The 18,617-nt window shown below is 40.0% G+C and overlaps 1 protein-coding gene across 2 annotated transcripts in view; it reads right to left on the bottom strand.

Moving 5' to 3' along the window:
• KCMF1 (potassium channel modulatory factor 1) overlaps nt 1-18,617 on the bottom strand; it is an 85,219-nt gene that overhangs the window by 19,140 nt on the left and 47,462 nt on the right. For both annotated transcript variants that reach the window (XM_012438989.3, XM_012438988.1), the window contains exons 2-3: nt 11,203-11,370; nt 4,424-4,563 (exon numbers count right to left, since the gene is read on the bottom strand). In XM_012438989.3, the coding sequence (XP_012294412.1) occupies nt 4,424-4,563; nt 11,203-11,370 (308 nt within the window). The remainder of the gene's footprint in view (nt 1-4,423; nt 4,564-11,202; nt 11,371-18,617) is intronic.

Genomic DNA, 18,617 nt, shown 5'->3' with positions numbered 1-18,617 from the left:
CACATCAGACAGCATTCTCTCTCTGGGTACTATGTACAGCTTTAAAAACTACTCTTTATAACCATATTCCTATTTCTTTTTTTTTTTTTAAGACGGAGTTTCGCTCGTTACCCAGGCTGGAGTGCAATGGTGCGATCTCGGCTCACCGCAACCTCTGCCTCCTGGGTTCAGGCAATTCTCCTGCCTCAGCCTCCTGAGTAGCTGGGATTACAGGCACGCGCCACCATGCCCAGCTAATTTTTTTGTATTTTTAGTAGAGACGGGGTTTCACCATGTTGACCAGGATGGTCTTGATCTCTTGACCTCGTGATCCACCCGCCTCGGCCTCCCAAAGTGCTGAGATTACAGGTTTGAGCCACCGCGCCCGGCTCCATATTCCTATTTCTAATTCAAAGATCTATGCTATGAAATCCAGGTGAACTGGTAAAGTTAAAGTTCTGACTGCTAAATTCGTTATATTGTATAATTTTGCTACCATGGACTAATCCATTAAGCATTTACTGAGTACCAAATCAGAGCTAACTTAACACTTTAGGTTAAAACATTATCAAGAAACAAGCATAGTTCCTGCCAGCATTAAAGTTCATATGAATTTCATCTCTTTTTAAAAACTGGAGCCAAAATTGGGGCAGGGCACACTGGCTTAACCCTATAACCCCAACAATTTGAAAGACTGAGGCAGGAGGATCACTTGCAGCCAAGAGTTTGAGACCAGTCTGGGCCACACAGAGTGTGGTAAGACCCAGTCTCTACCAAAAAAAATTTTTTTTTAATTGGTGTGTATTTTTCATTATTTCTTCAAACTGGAGTACAATTCATGTCTCTGCTTTTGAGCAGCTCTTAGAACTCAGCTACAGAAACATCCAGGCTTATTATGCCAAGAAATTTTCTGAATGGAGGGAATGTATGAAGGGAGTGTTTAAAACACTCTTTTTCCACAAAGTAGTAATGACCCAAAAAGAGCCATCTGAATTTAAAGCCAATACACAAAACCCCTTGACATGTGTTATACTTTAATGCCTATTAAAAGAAAGACATTCCATTGAGCTAACTATCTGCCATGGCCAATGACAACTTCAGGCTTTTGGATCTCCTGTCCAATTAAAGGTATTAGTTTATCCTACAAAATCTGCAGATATAATGAATACAAGACTGACACTGGAGTTTTGCTTTGAGAATATACATAAAGCACTAGTGGATGATCTATGCTACATGGTCAAGAAACCCCTTTTGGGCCTTATAAAACCATCTAGCTTGTAGCTACCTGCACCTTGGCCATCCATTTTGCCAAATATAAATAAAGGCCCTTTCAAAAGTTGAGTGAGCACACTGTTCAACTAGATTACAATCTAATTTTCTGTTGTTGCAGTGAACACTTGTGTTCAACTGTAAGTGAAATTAACTTATAATTGTGAATTACTTCAATTAAATTTATTTTCCCTCTCAATTCCATTCTACCCGTCATAATGCTCAAGTTAGATTTGTCACTGGCTTCCAGAAAGCAGCATTTACATGTAATTTAGAAAGTCCTAAAAAGCAGTTATGTTTTACTTTTAAACATGATTCTTGCACAAAAACTTATGTGTATGATGACATCTTGGGAATTCACAAAACTTGAAAAGTTATTTAGTTATACTGAAAAATAATTCCAAAGAAATCAGAAAGCAGTTCACAAAAGAGCCTGTGCTCCTGTGAGAATCTAATGATGCTGCTGATCCGACAGGAGGCGGAGCTCAGGTGGAAATGCCGGCTGGCCCACTGCTCACCTCCTGCTCTGTGGCATGGTTCCTAACAGGCCATGCTCCATTCGTGGACCAGGGGTTGGGGAACCCTGGTCTAGAGGACACATGAAGGTAACATGGACAAAGCAAGACAGCAAACAGCATTTAGAAAGGAACATGTTAAGAGGAATAGAAAAGGAGATATAGCAAGTTGTGTAGATATAATCCCCTAAACCAAAATGATGTAAATCACTCTTGAATTCCCTAATTTAAAAATGCAAAACATTAAGGGGTGAGAGGGGACACACATTAATGTCACCTGGATATTTACATATAACTGTAGCACACTGGAGTTGATATGTTTCACATATGTACAGAGAGGCATTCAAAACACTTAACAACTGGTATGGCATAGGCATCAATCCTTCAAAATGGATACCAGTCATCATGCTACACTTGGGTGCACCTGCTGAATGCCAGTCCTTCCTCTAGGACTTGACCCACATGACCTGAAGAAATCCCGTAATTTTATATCAAAGATTCTTCTTTGCTTGCCACTTTTCACTTTGAAATGTCTGGGTGTATGGGTGGGAACAGAGGCTGATAAGGTACTCATGCAAAGACTAAGGGCTAACGAAGAGAGATAAATCCTTGAAAATACAGAGTGACAACTGCCTTGGGCTATGTACCAAAAGCCAGGAAACTTAATGATGGCATAAACACAACTCACGAGAAACAGACAATGAAACCATTTGTAGGTGGTGAGTATTTAATTTTCAAACTGTGTATCAGATATGCCAGATACACAAATTCTGAGAATTTACTCTCAGGGGGAAAACAAACAAACAAATAAAAACAACCAGAGGCAAGGATATGGAAAACTAGGTAGTTGCCTTGCCCCTGTGGGGTGATGAAAATACTATACTAGGGCCTATTGGCTGATAATAATAATAATTATTATTTTTGGGAGATGGTGTCTTGTTCTGTCACCCAAGCTGCAGGGCAGTGCAGTGGCACAATCATGGCTCACTGCAGCCTCAACCTCCTGAGCTCAAGCAGTTCTCCCACCTCAACCTCTCAAGTAGCTGGGACCATGGGCATGTGCCTCCACATTCAGCTAATTTTTAAATTTTGTGGAGACAAGAACCCACTTTGTTGTCCAGGCTGATCTGAAACTTCTGGGCTCAAGTGATGCTCCTGCCTCAGCCTCCCAAAGTGTTGGGATTACAGGCATGAGTCACTGTGCAGTCTGATAATGATTTTAAGGATGCCTAATTTACAATAAGAACCCTATGTTTGCCTTATTGTATTTAGGTAAAGGACCCAAACTTAACAAAAATTAAATCAAAGAAAAATGATTGAAAGTTTTCCACAACCACCATTATGGAGATGCAACTGAGTCAGGATTCTTCATATTGGTATGTGGGACTGTACCAAAAGGAACCAAAGTCACTTTACAGAATAAAAAGAACAAACTAAGAATAGTAGTAAAATGTGACAACTGTAGTTTGAGGCTCTCCTAGGTGTAAGATCAGAGCATTTCTGAGCTGTTAAGACAGTAAAATTTGGCTTGAGTTCTATATAAAATAAATTTATCTACTGTTTGAACTATGTTATAACAACTTCAAGCATCAAATTAGCAGTGTCAATGGGAATAAAAGTAAACCTGTATTTTATGCATAGCTGTAGCAGAGTTAAGTAGAGACTGTGGAACCCAGAGGGACTCTAGCTGAGTCCACACACCTGCTCCTGCCCCTTACTAGGCTATATGCCATTGAGCATGCTACTTTATTTCTCCGGGTTTCAATTAATTTGTTTTGAGTACATTTAGGGGCCTATTAGTTGATACAATGTGCAATTACTTGTGACAAAATTCTCCCAATTCATTATCTATAGGTTCCATACAAAGCCTTCACTTTACCTATTATTATCAATGGTAAAGAGGTGGGGGAGAGACTCTTTTAGGTGTACTTTATCATTTCTTGAAGGTGGATGCATGCTGACTCAGATGTCAAGTGAAAACTCCAAAAAGCTTTCAAGGTAAGACTTTCTTTGTGTATTATTCTGGGTCCATGGCCTTTAGCCACTGGAAAGATCAGGATAGGAAGAACTTCTAGGGATCTCAGAGCTTTGACCTAGGAAGCAAGAGATGTGATCTGATAAAAACCAGGTAAGATCAGCGATATGATACAATGAGATGTGACAATCGATAATTATGATACTACCAAAGGTTTTAAAATTTTCTTGTAAAGTTCCTTGTAGAAGAAAAACTAAGCAGATAGCAAAGATACTATAACAAGAGATGCACTGCAGACTGCTGTCCTTTTAATTTTTCACAGTGCATTGAATAAAGGCCTCCTGAATTTGGTCAAGACAACATGCTGTGGTTTTAGCTACAGGTTAAGAAACCCAGTGACAGTACGGGGTATTATTTTGCAAAAATGCAGCCTCCCCGGAGGTTGCAGTGAGCCAAGGTCGCGCCATTGCACTCCAGCCTGGGTAACAAGAGCGAAACTCCGTCTCAAAAAAAAAAATGCAGCCTCCCATGATGTATAAAATTTGCTGTTAAAAGATGATTTTAATTTTGCAAACAGTATCAGTACACTGAGCAGGAAGTAGATGACAGTGACCTAGCTTTATTAATGTTAGAAATAATGTGCTTTACAACATCATTTTAGTCATAAGGCTGCTGCTTCACTTACCACTTCTGTTGATGTTTCTGCGTGTTCAGAAGTAACATGCTCTTGAAGAGATGTCTCCGTATAGCCCATTTTTCCACAATAGGGACAAGTAAAAGACTGTGGCTGCTCTACAGAGAAAGCTTCCCCACCATAGTATAAATCTGAAAAATAAAGTAGAATTGCATTGAGGAATATTAGTTTTTAAACATATAAAAATGTAATCATATAGTACAATAATGTAAAAAAGAAAGTGTGGGCCAGGAACAGTGGCTCAGACCTGTAATCCCAGAACTTTGGGAGGTGAAGGTGGGTGGATCACTTGACGTCAGGAGTTCAAGACCAGCTGGGGCCAATGTGGTGAAACCTCATGTCTACTAACAATACAAAAATTAGCTGGGCATGGTGGCAGATGTCTGTAATCCCAGCTGCTCCAGAGGCTGAGCCAGGATAATCACTTGAACCCAGGAGGCAGAGGTTGCAGTGAGCTGAGATCGTGCCACTGCACTCCAAAAGAAAGTGTGCCTAAAATATTCAACAACCTCACTTGGTCAAGGAGCACTAAGGTACCTGTTTACATTTGTAATATCCTTATTCCCAGGAGGACTTCATGGTATTCCTCCAAAATTCCTTCCCCAGATATATAGCTTTAAGAGAGAACTAAGCAAACAATTCCATCCTCCTTCATTAATTTGAAACATCGCTCATTTCACACATGGCTCTAGTTTTATTGTAATTTATTTTTTCCTCATCTGTATATACTGTAGCAACACTAATACCAACAGAAAAAATCAGCAGGGTCTATCATGTAACAAGGACAAAAGTGCTCAGAGGGAAAGAACAGACAACCATGATCAATATGAGAACTCCCAGATGTATCTACATGCTGTTCTTAGAGCAGGAAGGACCCTAAACATTTCATTATTTTGTAAATGCTAACTTAAGGTAGTTCCAACAAAATTAAAAAAAAATTTTTTTTGAGAGAAAGTCTTACTCTGTTGCCCAGGCTGGAGCACAATGGCACAATCACAACTCACTGCAGACTCAGTATCTGGGCTTATATGATCTTCCTGCCTCAGCCTCCCACATAAGTGAACTATAGGTGTGTGCCATCGCACCTGGCTAATTAAAAAAAATTTTGTAGAGATGAGGTCCCAGTATGTTGGCTAGGCTGATTTTGAACTCCTAGGCTCAAATGATCCTTTCACGTTGGCCTCCCAAAGTGCTCGAATTACAGGCATAAGCTACCATGCCTGGCCTGTCACAAAGTATTTCACACAACTGGGTTACTGGAAAACTAACCAGTTAGAGTCTGTGGGAATAATCTGTTCACTTCATACGTGTATCTCAAGGAATAAGTCTATTTTTTCCATTAGGTATCTGCTATGGTTCATCCCCACCAAAGCTCATGCTGTGGCTTGGTCCCCAAGGAGGTGGTGTTGGAAGGTGGTGTCTTTAGGTGGTCCTTATCCCAAAAGGGAGTTCTTGCTCTCTCAGGACTGAATTAGTTCCCTCAAGAGTGAGCTGTTTTAAAGTGAGGCTGCCTGTCACTTACAACTGTTTGGCCTCTTTGCATGTGCCCACTTCCCCTTCTGTTACTCTGCCATGTTATGACACAGCATGAGGCCCTCGCCAGAAGTTGACCAGACGCAGTCGCCCAATCTTGGCCCTTCTAGCCTCCAGAATTGTGAGCTAAAAGACCCCTTTTCCTTTAGAAATTATCTAATTTCAAGGATTTTCTTATAGTAAGAGAAAAAAGAGTTAAGACAGAAACATAAAATAAAATGAAAGTATATTTGGTATGTTATGCCACTACAAAGGATTATTTGATTATTTAGCATAAAACAAACAACAAATTTGAGAGAGCTTTTGTGAGAAAAGAAAATGGAAGAAAGTGTTTATTACATGATAGATTTGTTCATATTCATTTTTAAGGAGATTTAAATTATCATAAAAGTTTTTATGCATTATGTATATATTGATCATTTATTAGGTGCACAAGATTTGTCAGGTGGATTTGAAGTAGATGGCAATAAACGTATTAAAAAGAATAAAACTTCCTCATCTGATAAAGGGCATCTACCAAAAACTTAGCAAATATTATATACTGGTGAAAGACTGGATGCTTTCCCCTAAGATCAGAACAAGACAAGGGTATCCACTCTTGCCACTTCTATTTTGTATTTTACTGGAGGATCTATCCAGAGTAAATGAAGGGCATCCAGATATAAAGGAAGAAGCAAAATGATCTTTATTTGCAGATGGCATGACCTTGTATACAGAAAGTCCTAAGGAATCCACTAAAAAACTCTTGGGACCAGGCACGGTCGCTCACGTCTATAATCCTAGCACTTTGGGAGGGCGAGACGGGTAAATCAATTGAGGTCAGGAGTTTGAGACCAGCCTGGCCAACTGGCGAAACCCCACCTCTACTAAAAATACAAAAAGTAGCTGGGCGTCATCGTGCATGCCTGTAATCCCACCTATTCAGGAGGCTGAGGCAGGAGAATCGCCTGAATCTGGGAGGTAGAGGTCGCAGTGAGCCGAGATTGTACCACTGCACTCCAGCCTGGGCAACAGAGGGAGACTCCATCTCAAAGAAAACAAACCAAAAAACAAACAAAAAAAACCCATAAAAACCTCTTGGAATGAATAAACAAGTTCAGTAACATTGTAGGACATACAATCTATACGCAAAAAAATCAATTGTTTGTCTATACAGTTGCAATAAGCCATCCAAAAAGAAAAATAAAAAAACAGCTGAGCATGGTGGCTCATGCCCGTAATCCCAATGTTTTCGGAGGCCGAGGCAGGAACCACTTGAGCCCAGGATTTTGAGACAAGCGTTTGCAATGTAACAAAATTTCACCTCTACAAAAAATTTAAAATTCAGCCAGCTGTGGTGGCATGTGCACATGGTCCCAGCTACTTGGAAGGCTGAGATGGGAAGATCACTTGAGCCTGAGAGATTGAGGCTGCAATGAGTCATGATGGCACCACTGCACTCCAGCCTAGGCAACAGAGAACCCATTTCAAAATAAATAAACAAGTAAAATAAAATTCCATTTACAATAGTAAAAAGAGTACAGATGCTCCTTGACTTACAATGGGGTTATGTCCTAATAAACTTGATAAACTCATTTTAAGTTGAAAATGCATTCAGTACACCTAACCTACCAAACATCATAGCTTAGCCTACTCTACGTTAAATGTGCTCAGAACATTTATGTAACCCTACGGTTGGGCAAAATCACCTAATAAAGCCTATTTTATGTAATTTATTGAACACTGCACTGAAAATGAAAAACAGCATGGTTGTATGTACTTAAAGTTCCGTTTCTATTGAACCTGTATTGCTTTTGCACTACTGTAAGATCAAAAAATCATACGCAAAATCATCAAAAACTGGGGACCATCTATGCTTAGGAATAAATTCAACGGAAGGGCAAAACTCACTGTGATAATTACAAAAGTTTGTCAAAAGAAATTAAGGAAGACCTACATACATGGAAATATAGCCCATGTTCATGGATTAGCAGATTTAATATTATTAAGATAGCAATACTCTCTCAACTAATCTACAGATTTGACAGAATCCCATTCAAATCCTAGTTGGCTTCTTTGCAGAAAATGACAAGCTGATTCTACAATACAGAAATGAAAGGGACACAGAATACCCAAAACAATCTTGAAAAAGAACAAAGTTGGAAGACTCTCACTCTTCTGGATTTCAAAGCTTACTATGAAGCTACAGAAATCAAGACAGTGTAGTACTGGCATAAAGACAAACATATAGGCTGGGCATGGTGGCTCATGCCTGTAATCTCAGCACTTTGGGATACTGAGATGGGCAGATTACTTTGAGCTCAGAAGTTTGACACCAGTCTGGGCAACATGGCAAAATCCCATCTCTATAAAAAATAAAAAAATTAGCCAGGCATGGTGGCTTGCACCTGTGGTCCCAACTACTTGGAAGGCTCAGGCTGGAGGACTGCTTGAGCCTGGGAAGCGGAAGATGCAGTGAGCCAAGATCACACCACTGCACTCCAGCCTGGGTGACAGAGTGAGACCCTGTTTAAAAATCAAACAAACAAAAAAAAACACCAGACAACAGACTAGATTGAGAGTCTAGAAATAAACCCTCATTTATACTCAACTTATTTTCAACAAGAGTGCCAAGACAATGCATTGGGTTAAGAATAGTCTTTTCAGGCTGGGTGTGGGTGGCTCACACCTGTAATCCCACCACTTTGGGAGGCAGAGGTGGGCAGATCATGAGGTCAAGAGATCGAGACCATCTAGGCCATTATGGTGAAACCCCATCTTTACTAAAAATACAAAAAAATTAGCTGGGTGTGGTGGTGCGAACCTGCAGTCCCAGCTACTTAGGAGGTTGAGACAGGAGGATCAGTTGAACTTGGGAGATGAAGGTTGCAGTGAGCCAAGATTGCACAACTGCACTCCAGCCTGGTGATCGAGCCAGATTCCATCTCAAAAAACAAAACAAAACAAACAAACAAAAAAGAATAGTCTTTTCAACAAAAAATATTGGGACAACTGAATATTCACATGCAAAAGAATAAAACTGGCCCTTTACCTCATTTCATACATAAAAATTAATTCCAAATGGATCAAAGATCTAAATGTAAGAGTTAAAACTATAAAACTCTTAGAAGAACATACTGGTTTAAATCTTCGTCACTTTGAATTAGGCAGTGGTTTTCTAGATATGGTACCAAATGCACAACAAATGAAAAAAAATACATAAATGGGACATTGTCAAAATTAGAACTTTTGTGCTTCAAAGCATACCACCAAGAAAGTGAAACACAACCCACAGAATGGGAGAAAATTTTTGCAAATTATCTATCAGATAAGAAACTTACATATGGAATAAAGAACTATTATAATTCAATAACAAAGACATATTATCCAATTAAAAAATGGGCAAAGGATCCTGATATTTCTTCAAAGTAGATATACAAATGGCCCATAAGCACAAGAAAAGATGCTCCACATAATTTTATTTCAGAGAAATATAAATCAAAACCACCTGAGATACTATTTTACACCTGCTAGGATGACTGAAATAAAAAGGACAAATAAGTGTTGGCTATGTAAGAAATTATAGCATGAGGCCAGGCATGATGACTCATGTCTGTAATCTCAGCACTCTGGGAGGCACAGGCGGGTGGATCACCTGTCAGGAGTTCAAGACCAGCCTGGCCAACATGGTGAAACCCCATCTCTACTAAAACTACAAACATTTGCTGAGCTTGGTGGTGGGCGCCTGTAATCCCAGCTACTCGGGAGGCTGAGGCAGGAGAACAGCTTGAACCCAGGAGGTGGAGGCTGCAGTGAGCCAAGATTGTGCCACTTCACTCCAGCCTGTACGACGAGTAAAACTCCATCTCAAAAAAATTATAATATGAAACATTTATATATTTTCTTACAATGTCTTCTAATGAACTGTACAAACAATCTGCTTTTTTTCCCTTTGAGACAGCATCTCTCTTTGTTGCCCAGGCTGGAGTGTAGTGGCCCAATCAGGGTTCACTGCAGCTTCGACCTCCTGGGCTCACGTGATCCTCCCATTTCAGCCTCCTAAGTAGTTAGGACTATAGATGTATGTGCGTCACCACATCCAGCTAAGTTATTGTATTTTTATTATTATTTTATTATTAATTTTATTGTAATTTTTGGGGGGAAGGGGGCAGAGACAGGGTTTTCACCATGTTGCCTAGGCTGGACTCAAACTCCTGGGGTCAAGCGATCTGCCCGTCTAAGCCTCCCAAAGTACTGGGATTAGCGGTGTGAGCCACCACACCTAGCCAACAATCTGCTTTCTGGTCACTACAAGAGGTATTACTGCCAGGCATGGTGGCTCACACTTGTAAATCCAGCACTTTGGGAGGCCAAAGTAGACAGATAACTTGAGGTCAGGAGTTCAAGACCAGCCTGGCCAACATGGTGAAACTTCATCTCTACTAAAAATACAAAAAAATTAGCTGGCCATAGTGGCACACACCTGTAGTCCCAGGTACTCAACAGGCTGAGGCATGAGAATTGCTTGAACCCAGCAGGCAGATGTTGCAGTCAGCTGAGATCATGTCACTGCACTCCAGCCTGGGCAACAGACTGAGGCTCTATCTCCAAAACAAACAAAAAAACAAAAACAAAAAACCACAGCTGGGCGTGGTGACTCACACCTGTAATCCCAGCACTTTGGGAGGCCGAGGCAGGCAGATCACAAGGTCACAAGTTCAAGACCAGTGTGACCAATATGGTGAAATCCCATCTCTACTAAAAATACCAAAATTAGCTGGGTGTGGTGGCGCACGCCTATAGTCCCAGCTACTCGGGTGACAAAGGAAGGAAAATCGCTTGAACCCAGGAGGTGGAGGTTGCAGTAAGCTGAGATAGCGTCACTGCACTCCAGCCTGGACGACAGAGCAAGACTCTGTCTCAAAAAAAAAAAAAAAAAAAAAAAAAGAGCTATTACTTGTGTTTTAATAGCAAGAACAGAAGACAGTTAGACCGTATTTTCTTCTTTACTGAAGTACTCTTCTACTTCATACCTTGTCAGTTGTATGTATTTCTGAATGGCTTTTTTAAACAAGTAAATTATGATTAAGATGAAGAGACATAATCACTTAGAATATAAAAGTAAGATTTATTTCATTTTTAGTGAATTTGGGGCCTCATGGTTTGCTGCTGGGGAGTTTTAGAACACTTTGCCTTTACTTCTTCACCCATACATAAAATTCTAAATAAGGTAATTCACTAAATTTTTCATTACTTACCAAAATCTACCCTTGTTAATATGCACTGCATTGGGTGGTCAGTTGTATGCCTTGTTGTTGTTGCACCACTTTCATAACAAGATGCACAAAGATCGTAATCGTAGCAAATTAAACACTTATATCTGCGACCTCGAAAATTTCCTTTTAAACATGCATCACAGCTGACACCTATAAAAAAAGAAATATCTTTAGTTAGCAGTTATAAAAAGCCACTCTTGATTTCATTTTTATAAATGTTTCAGGTGCTCATTTAACCTCATATATCCTCTCCAAAATGACTAGAAATGACAGAGTAAAATGATATGGGAATTTTCAGCCATGTGGTGAATTCATTACTCTGATATATACTCCAAATGAAAATAATTTAAAATGACTGATACAGGCCGGGTGCGGTGGCTCATGCCTGTAATTCCAGCACTTTGGGAGGCCAAGGCAGGTGGATCACTTGAGGTCAGGAGTTTGAGACCAGCCTGGCCAACATGGTGGAACCCCGTCTCTACTAAAAATGGGTAAGTTAGCCAGGTGTGGTGGCAGGCGCCTATAATCCCAACTACTCAGGAGGCTGAGAATTGCTTGAACTCAGGAGGTGGAGGTTGCAGCGAGCCGAGATCACGTCACTACACTCCAGCCTGGGTGACAGAGACTCTGTCTCACAATAAAAAATATATAAATAGGGCCGGGCACGGTGGCTCACGCCTGTAATCTCAGCACTTTGGGAGGCCGAGGCAGGCGGATCACCTGAGGTCAGGAGTTCAAGACCAGCCTGGCCAACATGGTGAAACTCTGTCTTTAAAAGATAAATAAAATAAAATAAAGTAAAATGACTTGATACAATGTAACACCCCTCCCCCAAAAAAATGCCTTGATAAGTCAGCAAGAAGGTAAAAACCAAGAGTAAGAGGAAATGGTAACTGGAAGCACTGAAGAGGGCTTTTCACCATGAGGATATTTGTCAAGCAGGTAAAAATCTGAGCTTAATTAAGTTCCACAACATCACAGGACAAAGGCCTACTGAAGGTGGGGTAATTGATAGAAGATTCCTCATAAAACCAAGACTCTAATATACTCTCAATGCCTGGGTGGGATAGAAATCCTCCCTAGGGGATTACAAAAATTACCCTAGTGAAGGCCCCCTGCCCTGGGGGCACAAAATAACAAAAAGCCATAACCACAAACCAGTCCTCATGGGTTTATAGCCCAAATTCTACCAATGGTTCCAAAGAACTTGGGTCAAGAATTTTAAGTAGTCTTAAATTAGAATTGCCACCAAACATCTGGCATAAATAAACATCCAAGGAATAAGTTCATAATTTATATCATAAAATGCAAACAAAAAAACAAAGCACCATCAGAAAGAACTAGCAGGAGCAGCAGAATCAGTCATTGAGTTCATATCAGAATTTGGTATCAAATAATTCTTGACCTGTTAAGAGAAACAGCTGAGTATGGTGGTTACCAACTGTAATCCCAAGCACTCTGGGAAGGTAAGACAGGGGGATGGCTTGAGGCCCAGAGTTCAAGACCAGCCTAGGTCTTGAACAGAGAGAGACCCTGTCCACAAAAAAATTTAAAAATTAGCTGGTGGTGGCGCGTGCCTGTAATCCCAGCTACTCAGGAGGCTGAGGCAGGAGAATTGCCTGAACCCAGGAGGTGGAGGTTGCGGTGAGCCGAGATCGCACCATTGCACTCCAGCCTGGGTAACAAGAGCGAAACTCCGTCTCAAAAAAAAAAAAAAAAAAAAAAAAAATTAGCTGGGCCACTTGTGGCCTGTGCCTGTAGCCCCAACTGCTTGCTTGGGAGGCTGAGGTGGGAAGAATGCTTGAGGCCAGGAGCTCAAGGCTGCAGTAAGCCACGATCACACTACTGCACTCCAGCTTGGGTAACAAGACCCTGTTTGAAAAAATAAAAAAATAATAATAAAGAAAGGAAAGAAAGAAGTTTGAACAGGGCTGGGTACCACAGTTCACACCTATAATCCCAGCACTTTGGGAGACTGAGACAAGCGGGCTGCTTGAGACCAGGAGTTTGAGATCAGCTGAGGCAACATAGAGAGATCTCATCATCTCTATTTGTTTAAAAAAAAAAAAAAAGTTAAAATTTGCTGGGTGCAGTGGCTCATGCCTGTAATCCCAGCACTTTGGGAGGCCGAGGTGGGCAGATCACCTGAGGTCAGGAGTTCAAGACCACCCTGGCAACATGGTGAAATTCCATCTTACTAAAAATACAAAAATTAGCTGGGCGTGGTGGCAGGTGCTTGTAATCCCAGCTACTTGGGAGCCTGAGGCAGAAGAATCACCTGAACTCAGGAGGTGGAGGTTGCAGTGAGCTGAGATTGTGCCACTGCACTCCAGCCTGGGTGACAGACTCACCTGGGTGACAGCCTGGGTGAAAGACTCTGTCTCAAAAAAAAAAGTTAAAATTTAAAATTCAGTGGATGAGTTTCATAGTAGGAAATTTTATTCACATGTGATATGCTTGCTTATGTTGAAAACTCAAATACAGCTAAGTTATTAGAATTAAGTAGTAAGCAAGACTGTTAGAGACTATTTAAATAAAGTATTGATTGTCTTTCTTCATTGCAAAACAGACAGAAAAACATATTATTAAAAATATGTCATTTATTACAAAAAAATTAGTTGGACATGGTGGTGTGTGATCGTAATCCCAGCTACTCAGGAGGCTGAGGCAAGAGAATCATTTGAACCTGGGAGGCAGAAGTTGCAGTGAGTCGAGATCGCACCACTGCACTCCAGCCTGGGTGACAGAGCGGGACTCCATCTCAGGAAAAAAAAGTCATTTATGATTTCATCTAGATGTGTCAAAATCAAAGAGAAAGAAAGTAGAACAGTGGTTACCAGAAACTGGAGGAAAGGGAGAATGGGGAGTTAGGGTTTAGTAGATACAGAATTTTCAAGTTTTGGATAATGGTAGAATTCTGGAGATGGACAATGGTGATGGTTGCAAGAATGTGAATATACTTAATGCTACTGAATTATACACCTAAAAGGGGTTAAAACAAATTTCATGCTATGTATATTTTACCAAAATAAAAAAAAATACGCCACTTGCAACAGCATTTTTAAAAAGTGCTTCTAAATAAATCTAACCAAAGATAGGCAGCCCTTTATGAAGCAAATTAGTAAAAATGTATTCAAAGACCCTAAATAATTGACGTTCATAACAAAATGTCAATTGATTGGTGGATTCAATACAATTATAACCAAAATTTAAACAGAATTTTTTTGTGGGACATGATAAGCTGACGCAAATTTTGATGCAAGTTACAAAAAGGGCCAAGGACAGTCAAGATGCTCCCAAGAAAAACAAGAGAGAGGGACTTGTTTTACATATCAAGAGCTACACTAATAAATAATAAATAACACAATAACAAATAATAAAGCTATAATAACAAGATGGAATGGCACCAGTGTAGAGACAAACTGGCCTATGGAATAGAATGGAAAGCCCATAGCAATCACTAAAGAACACTGAGAAAAGAAGGGAATGGAAAACAAATGGTGCTGAATAGGTGATTATCTATATGTGGGGAAAACAGAATTAGATCTCTTCCCCATATCCCATATACACAGAAAATCAATTCCAGATGTTTTAAAGGCAGATTCGAAAGAACAATAAAAAATGTCTCTAGAAGACAATACAGACTATTTTTATGAGCTCAAAGTAGAAAACAATTTCTTAAACCTTTCTCTCAAAGACGTGCGCGCACACTCTCTCTCTCTCCCCCCCACCCCCCAAATATAAACAGATAAATTCAACTTTATTAAGACTTCTTCATCTTCTAACAGCCTACAATAATTGAAAATACAAGGGTCAGAAACTGGCGATATGTACAGCATACATGACAGACAAAAGTTTGTTATTCAGAATGCATCATAAACTCTTACATATCAGTAAGTAAATAATGAACACTCAATAGAAAAACGGAGAAACCTGTCAAAGGGCAATCAAAGAACAACAAACATAAATGGCCAGTAAACATATGAAAAGATGCTCAATCTCGTTAGTCATCAAAGAAGTTCGTGACTAACATCTGTGAGAAACTACAAGTTTCATGATATCAAATGCTAGTGAAGATAAAGGGCAGAGGAAGTGCTTATACTCTGCTGGTAGGCGTATGTATCAGCACCACTTTGAAAAATTTGTTCGTATTTTAGTCAAGTTAAACACATATACTTCCAATGATACTATAATTTCACTCTTAAATACATTCCCTGGGGAATATTTTGTCTGTGTGTACCTAGAGAATGTGGAAGAACGTTGACGGCAGTTTTTGTAACTGAATTTTAAAAAGGCTCAACAGTTTCAATATTCACAGAATGAACTAGAAAAAGAATGAATCACAGCAACAGGTAAGAATATCTGTCTCAGATGAGTGAAAGGAAGTCTCAAAGAATACATATAGTATAAAGTTGAAAACCAGTATCTAGTTTAGGAAATCAAAATCAAACATGTAGTAGAACTATAAAAGGAAAATGAGGGAATGATAAAATTTTGGTCAGCAGCTTCCTCTGGGGGGTAAAGAAATGAGGAGATGAATGTGTGGAGCTTTTAGAGATCTTGAAAGGTAACTTTTTACATCTGGCCAAGAGGATCTTGGATCTATTCTTCTCTTTTGCATTTATTTTACAAAAATTCTCATATATCCAACCAATATTTTATTTTTAAAAGTCCTTTCATTCCTTCCTTCCTTCCAAACAAACAAACAAAAAACAAAAATAGAAAGCAAAGCTGGAATTGTTTACAATAACCTTTGGGCTGTCAATTCATGGTGGAAAACTGGAAAACCAGCATAGTTTTGGCCGACTGTAGATTTCTTTTTGAGACAAGGTCTCAAAGTCACCCTGGCTGGAGTCTAGTTGCACAGTCTTGGGTCACTAAGGCCTGGATCTCCCAGGTTTAAGCAATCCTTCTATCTCAGCCTCCTGAGTAGCTGGGACTACCGGTGTGCACCATCATGCCCGCATAATGTTTATATTTTTTTGTAGCGATGGAGTTTCACCATGTTGCCCAGGCTGGTCTCAAACTCCTGGACTCAAGCAATCTGCCTGCGTCAGCCTCCCAAAGTACTAGGATTACAGGCATGAGCCACTAAGCCCAGCCTAGGTTGTAGATTCTTAATGTTTGTTGAATGAATATGTTTTTATTTAAAAAAAAACAAACATGGGATTCCCTGTTATTACTTAGCCATTAACAATGAGTACTTAGACAAATAACTTAATGTTCTCTGCTCAATTTTTCTTCATCTATGAAGTTTGCTACGAGAATCAAATGAGAAAAAAAGACATGAAAGTCCTAAATTTTAATGTGGCAACATTGTTTCATTCAGATGTAGTAAGATTATTTTATCACTTTCTTAGAATAGAATTTAATCACGATAATATACACAACTTTTTAAATTAGTTTTCAAAATATCTTTCAAGATCCTGAGATCTCCAAAGCTGTACCAAGACTCCCTGATCAACTTACAATGAGAGCCAAACAATGGCATCATGGCAGCAATTTTTCAGCAAATTCAGTAAATACTGATTAACTAATATGTAATGTGTTCTAGGTGCTGGGGATACAGCAATGAACAAAACAAAGCCCTGCTCCCAAGAAACTAACAGTTAGTGAGTAAAGACAAGCATAAAAACAAAAGTTGGCTAAGTGTGGTGGAGCATGCCTGTAGTCCCAGCTACTCAGGAGGCTGTGGTGGGAGAATTGCTTCAGCCCAGAGGTCAAGGCTGCTGTGAGCTATGATCATGCAACTGCACTGTAGCCTGGAGACAGAGCAAACCCTGACTCCAAAAAAATAGAAAAAATGTTGTAGAGGATGGTGAAGATAAGTGCTACAGAGAAAAATAAAGCAGTGAAGGTAGTGTGGGCAAAGAAAGTATTAATAGCTTCCACGCCAGATGCAGTGGCTCAGGCCTGTAATCAAACTCGACACTTTGGGAGACCAAGGGGGACAGATAGTTTGAATGTAGGCATTTGAGACCAGCCTGGAAAACATGAAGAAACCTTGTCTCTACAAAAAAATACAAAAATTAGCCAAGGTGTGGTGCTGAGTGCCTGCAGTCCCTGCTACCCAGGCTGAGGAGGAAAGGACTGCTTGAGTGTAGGAGGTTGAGGCTGCAGTGAGCCGAGATTGGGCCACTGCGCTCCAGCCTGGGTGCCAGAGTGAGACCCTATCTCAAATAAAAACAAAACAAAACACAGTTTCCATGCATGACAATGCTTTAAGCATAACACTAAAATAACTAATGGGGGGAGATACCTTTTTAGGTTCACAAATAAAAGTTTAATATGATGGTATAATAGTATTGACAAACAACTGTAGTGTGAATTTAGGTGCCAGGAAGGTAAATCCAGCTCTAAACTTTTTGGTGTGTGGCTTGCCTTTTCTTTCTGGGGTGGGGATGCCTACTGGCAAGTATAGACGAACAAAGCTTAAGGCATCTGTGCATGGTGATACTGCCAAACAGTTTATCTTTCAGTAAAAAGATGCTGATACTTAGCCCTTGCTCAGTCTACGCTTGTGATTTCATTCAAAGCTACCTAAATGGTTGACATAAGGGATGGGAGGTGGTAGTCTCAGGCTTCACTTAAACCCAGCTAGAGTTCTGTTAACTATAACATTGAAAGGCCTTTTATGATTCAAGGTCAGTATTTCAAATACACACACACACACACATTCAAGTCAAACATTAGGTAAGTTTACAGCAGGGTTTCTTACAACATAAGATTCACTTTATTAATAATAATCTATGTGGCAGGCATGCTGCTACAGAGGTTTTTTTTTGGTGATTAGTGTACTATGAATGAGTCGAGGCAGGGTGTGGTGGCTCATGCCTGTAATCCCAGCACTTTGGGAGGCCGAAGCAGGCGAATTACGAAGTCAGGAGATCGAGACCATCCTGGCTAACATGGTGAAACCCTGTCTCTACTAAAAATACAAAAAATTAGCCAGATGTGGTGGCATGCTCCTGTGGTTTCAGCTACTCAGGACGCTGAAGCAGGAGAATCACTTGAACCCAGGAGGTGGAGGTTGCTGTGAGCCAAGATCAAGCTACTGCACTCCAGCCTGGGTAACAGAGGGAGACTTTGTTACAAAAAAAAAAAAAAAAAAAAAGAAGAAGAAGAAGAAGTCGGGGGAAGTAAAAATGTTTTAGAACACACAGTTTTTCCATACAGCCTGCTATCATCCTTTCTCGTTGTTTTGTTTACAACAGCTCTGCCCTTTAATTCCTTCTATTGTCATAAACTTGTTAAAGTTAATATTTAATTTTATAGAACATTCATTCCATACCACCTAAGTGTCTAAATAAAAGCACAGAAGCACTGTTTTTTTCAGTTTCTCCATAGTAGCCCATTGTCCCCCTTAGAATGACTCTTACTCAATACAGAGGCCCTCC

This window comes from Aotus nancymaae, unplaced genomic scaffold (assembly GCF_030222135.1).
Source record: "Aotus nancymaae isolate 86718 unplaced genomic scaffold, 86718_ANA_hifiasm-v0.15.2.pri h1tg000017l, whole genome shotgun sequence".
Lineage (NCBI taxonomy): Eukaryota > Metazoa > Chordata > Mammalia > Primates > Aotidae > Aotus > Aotus nancymaae.
The sequence above is the reverse complement of the archived record's forward strand: the minus strand, read 5'-3'. Positions and strand labels throughout refer to the sequence as shown.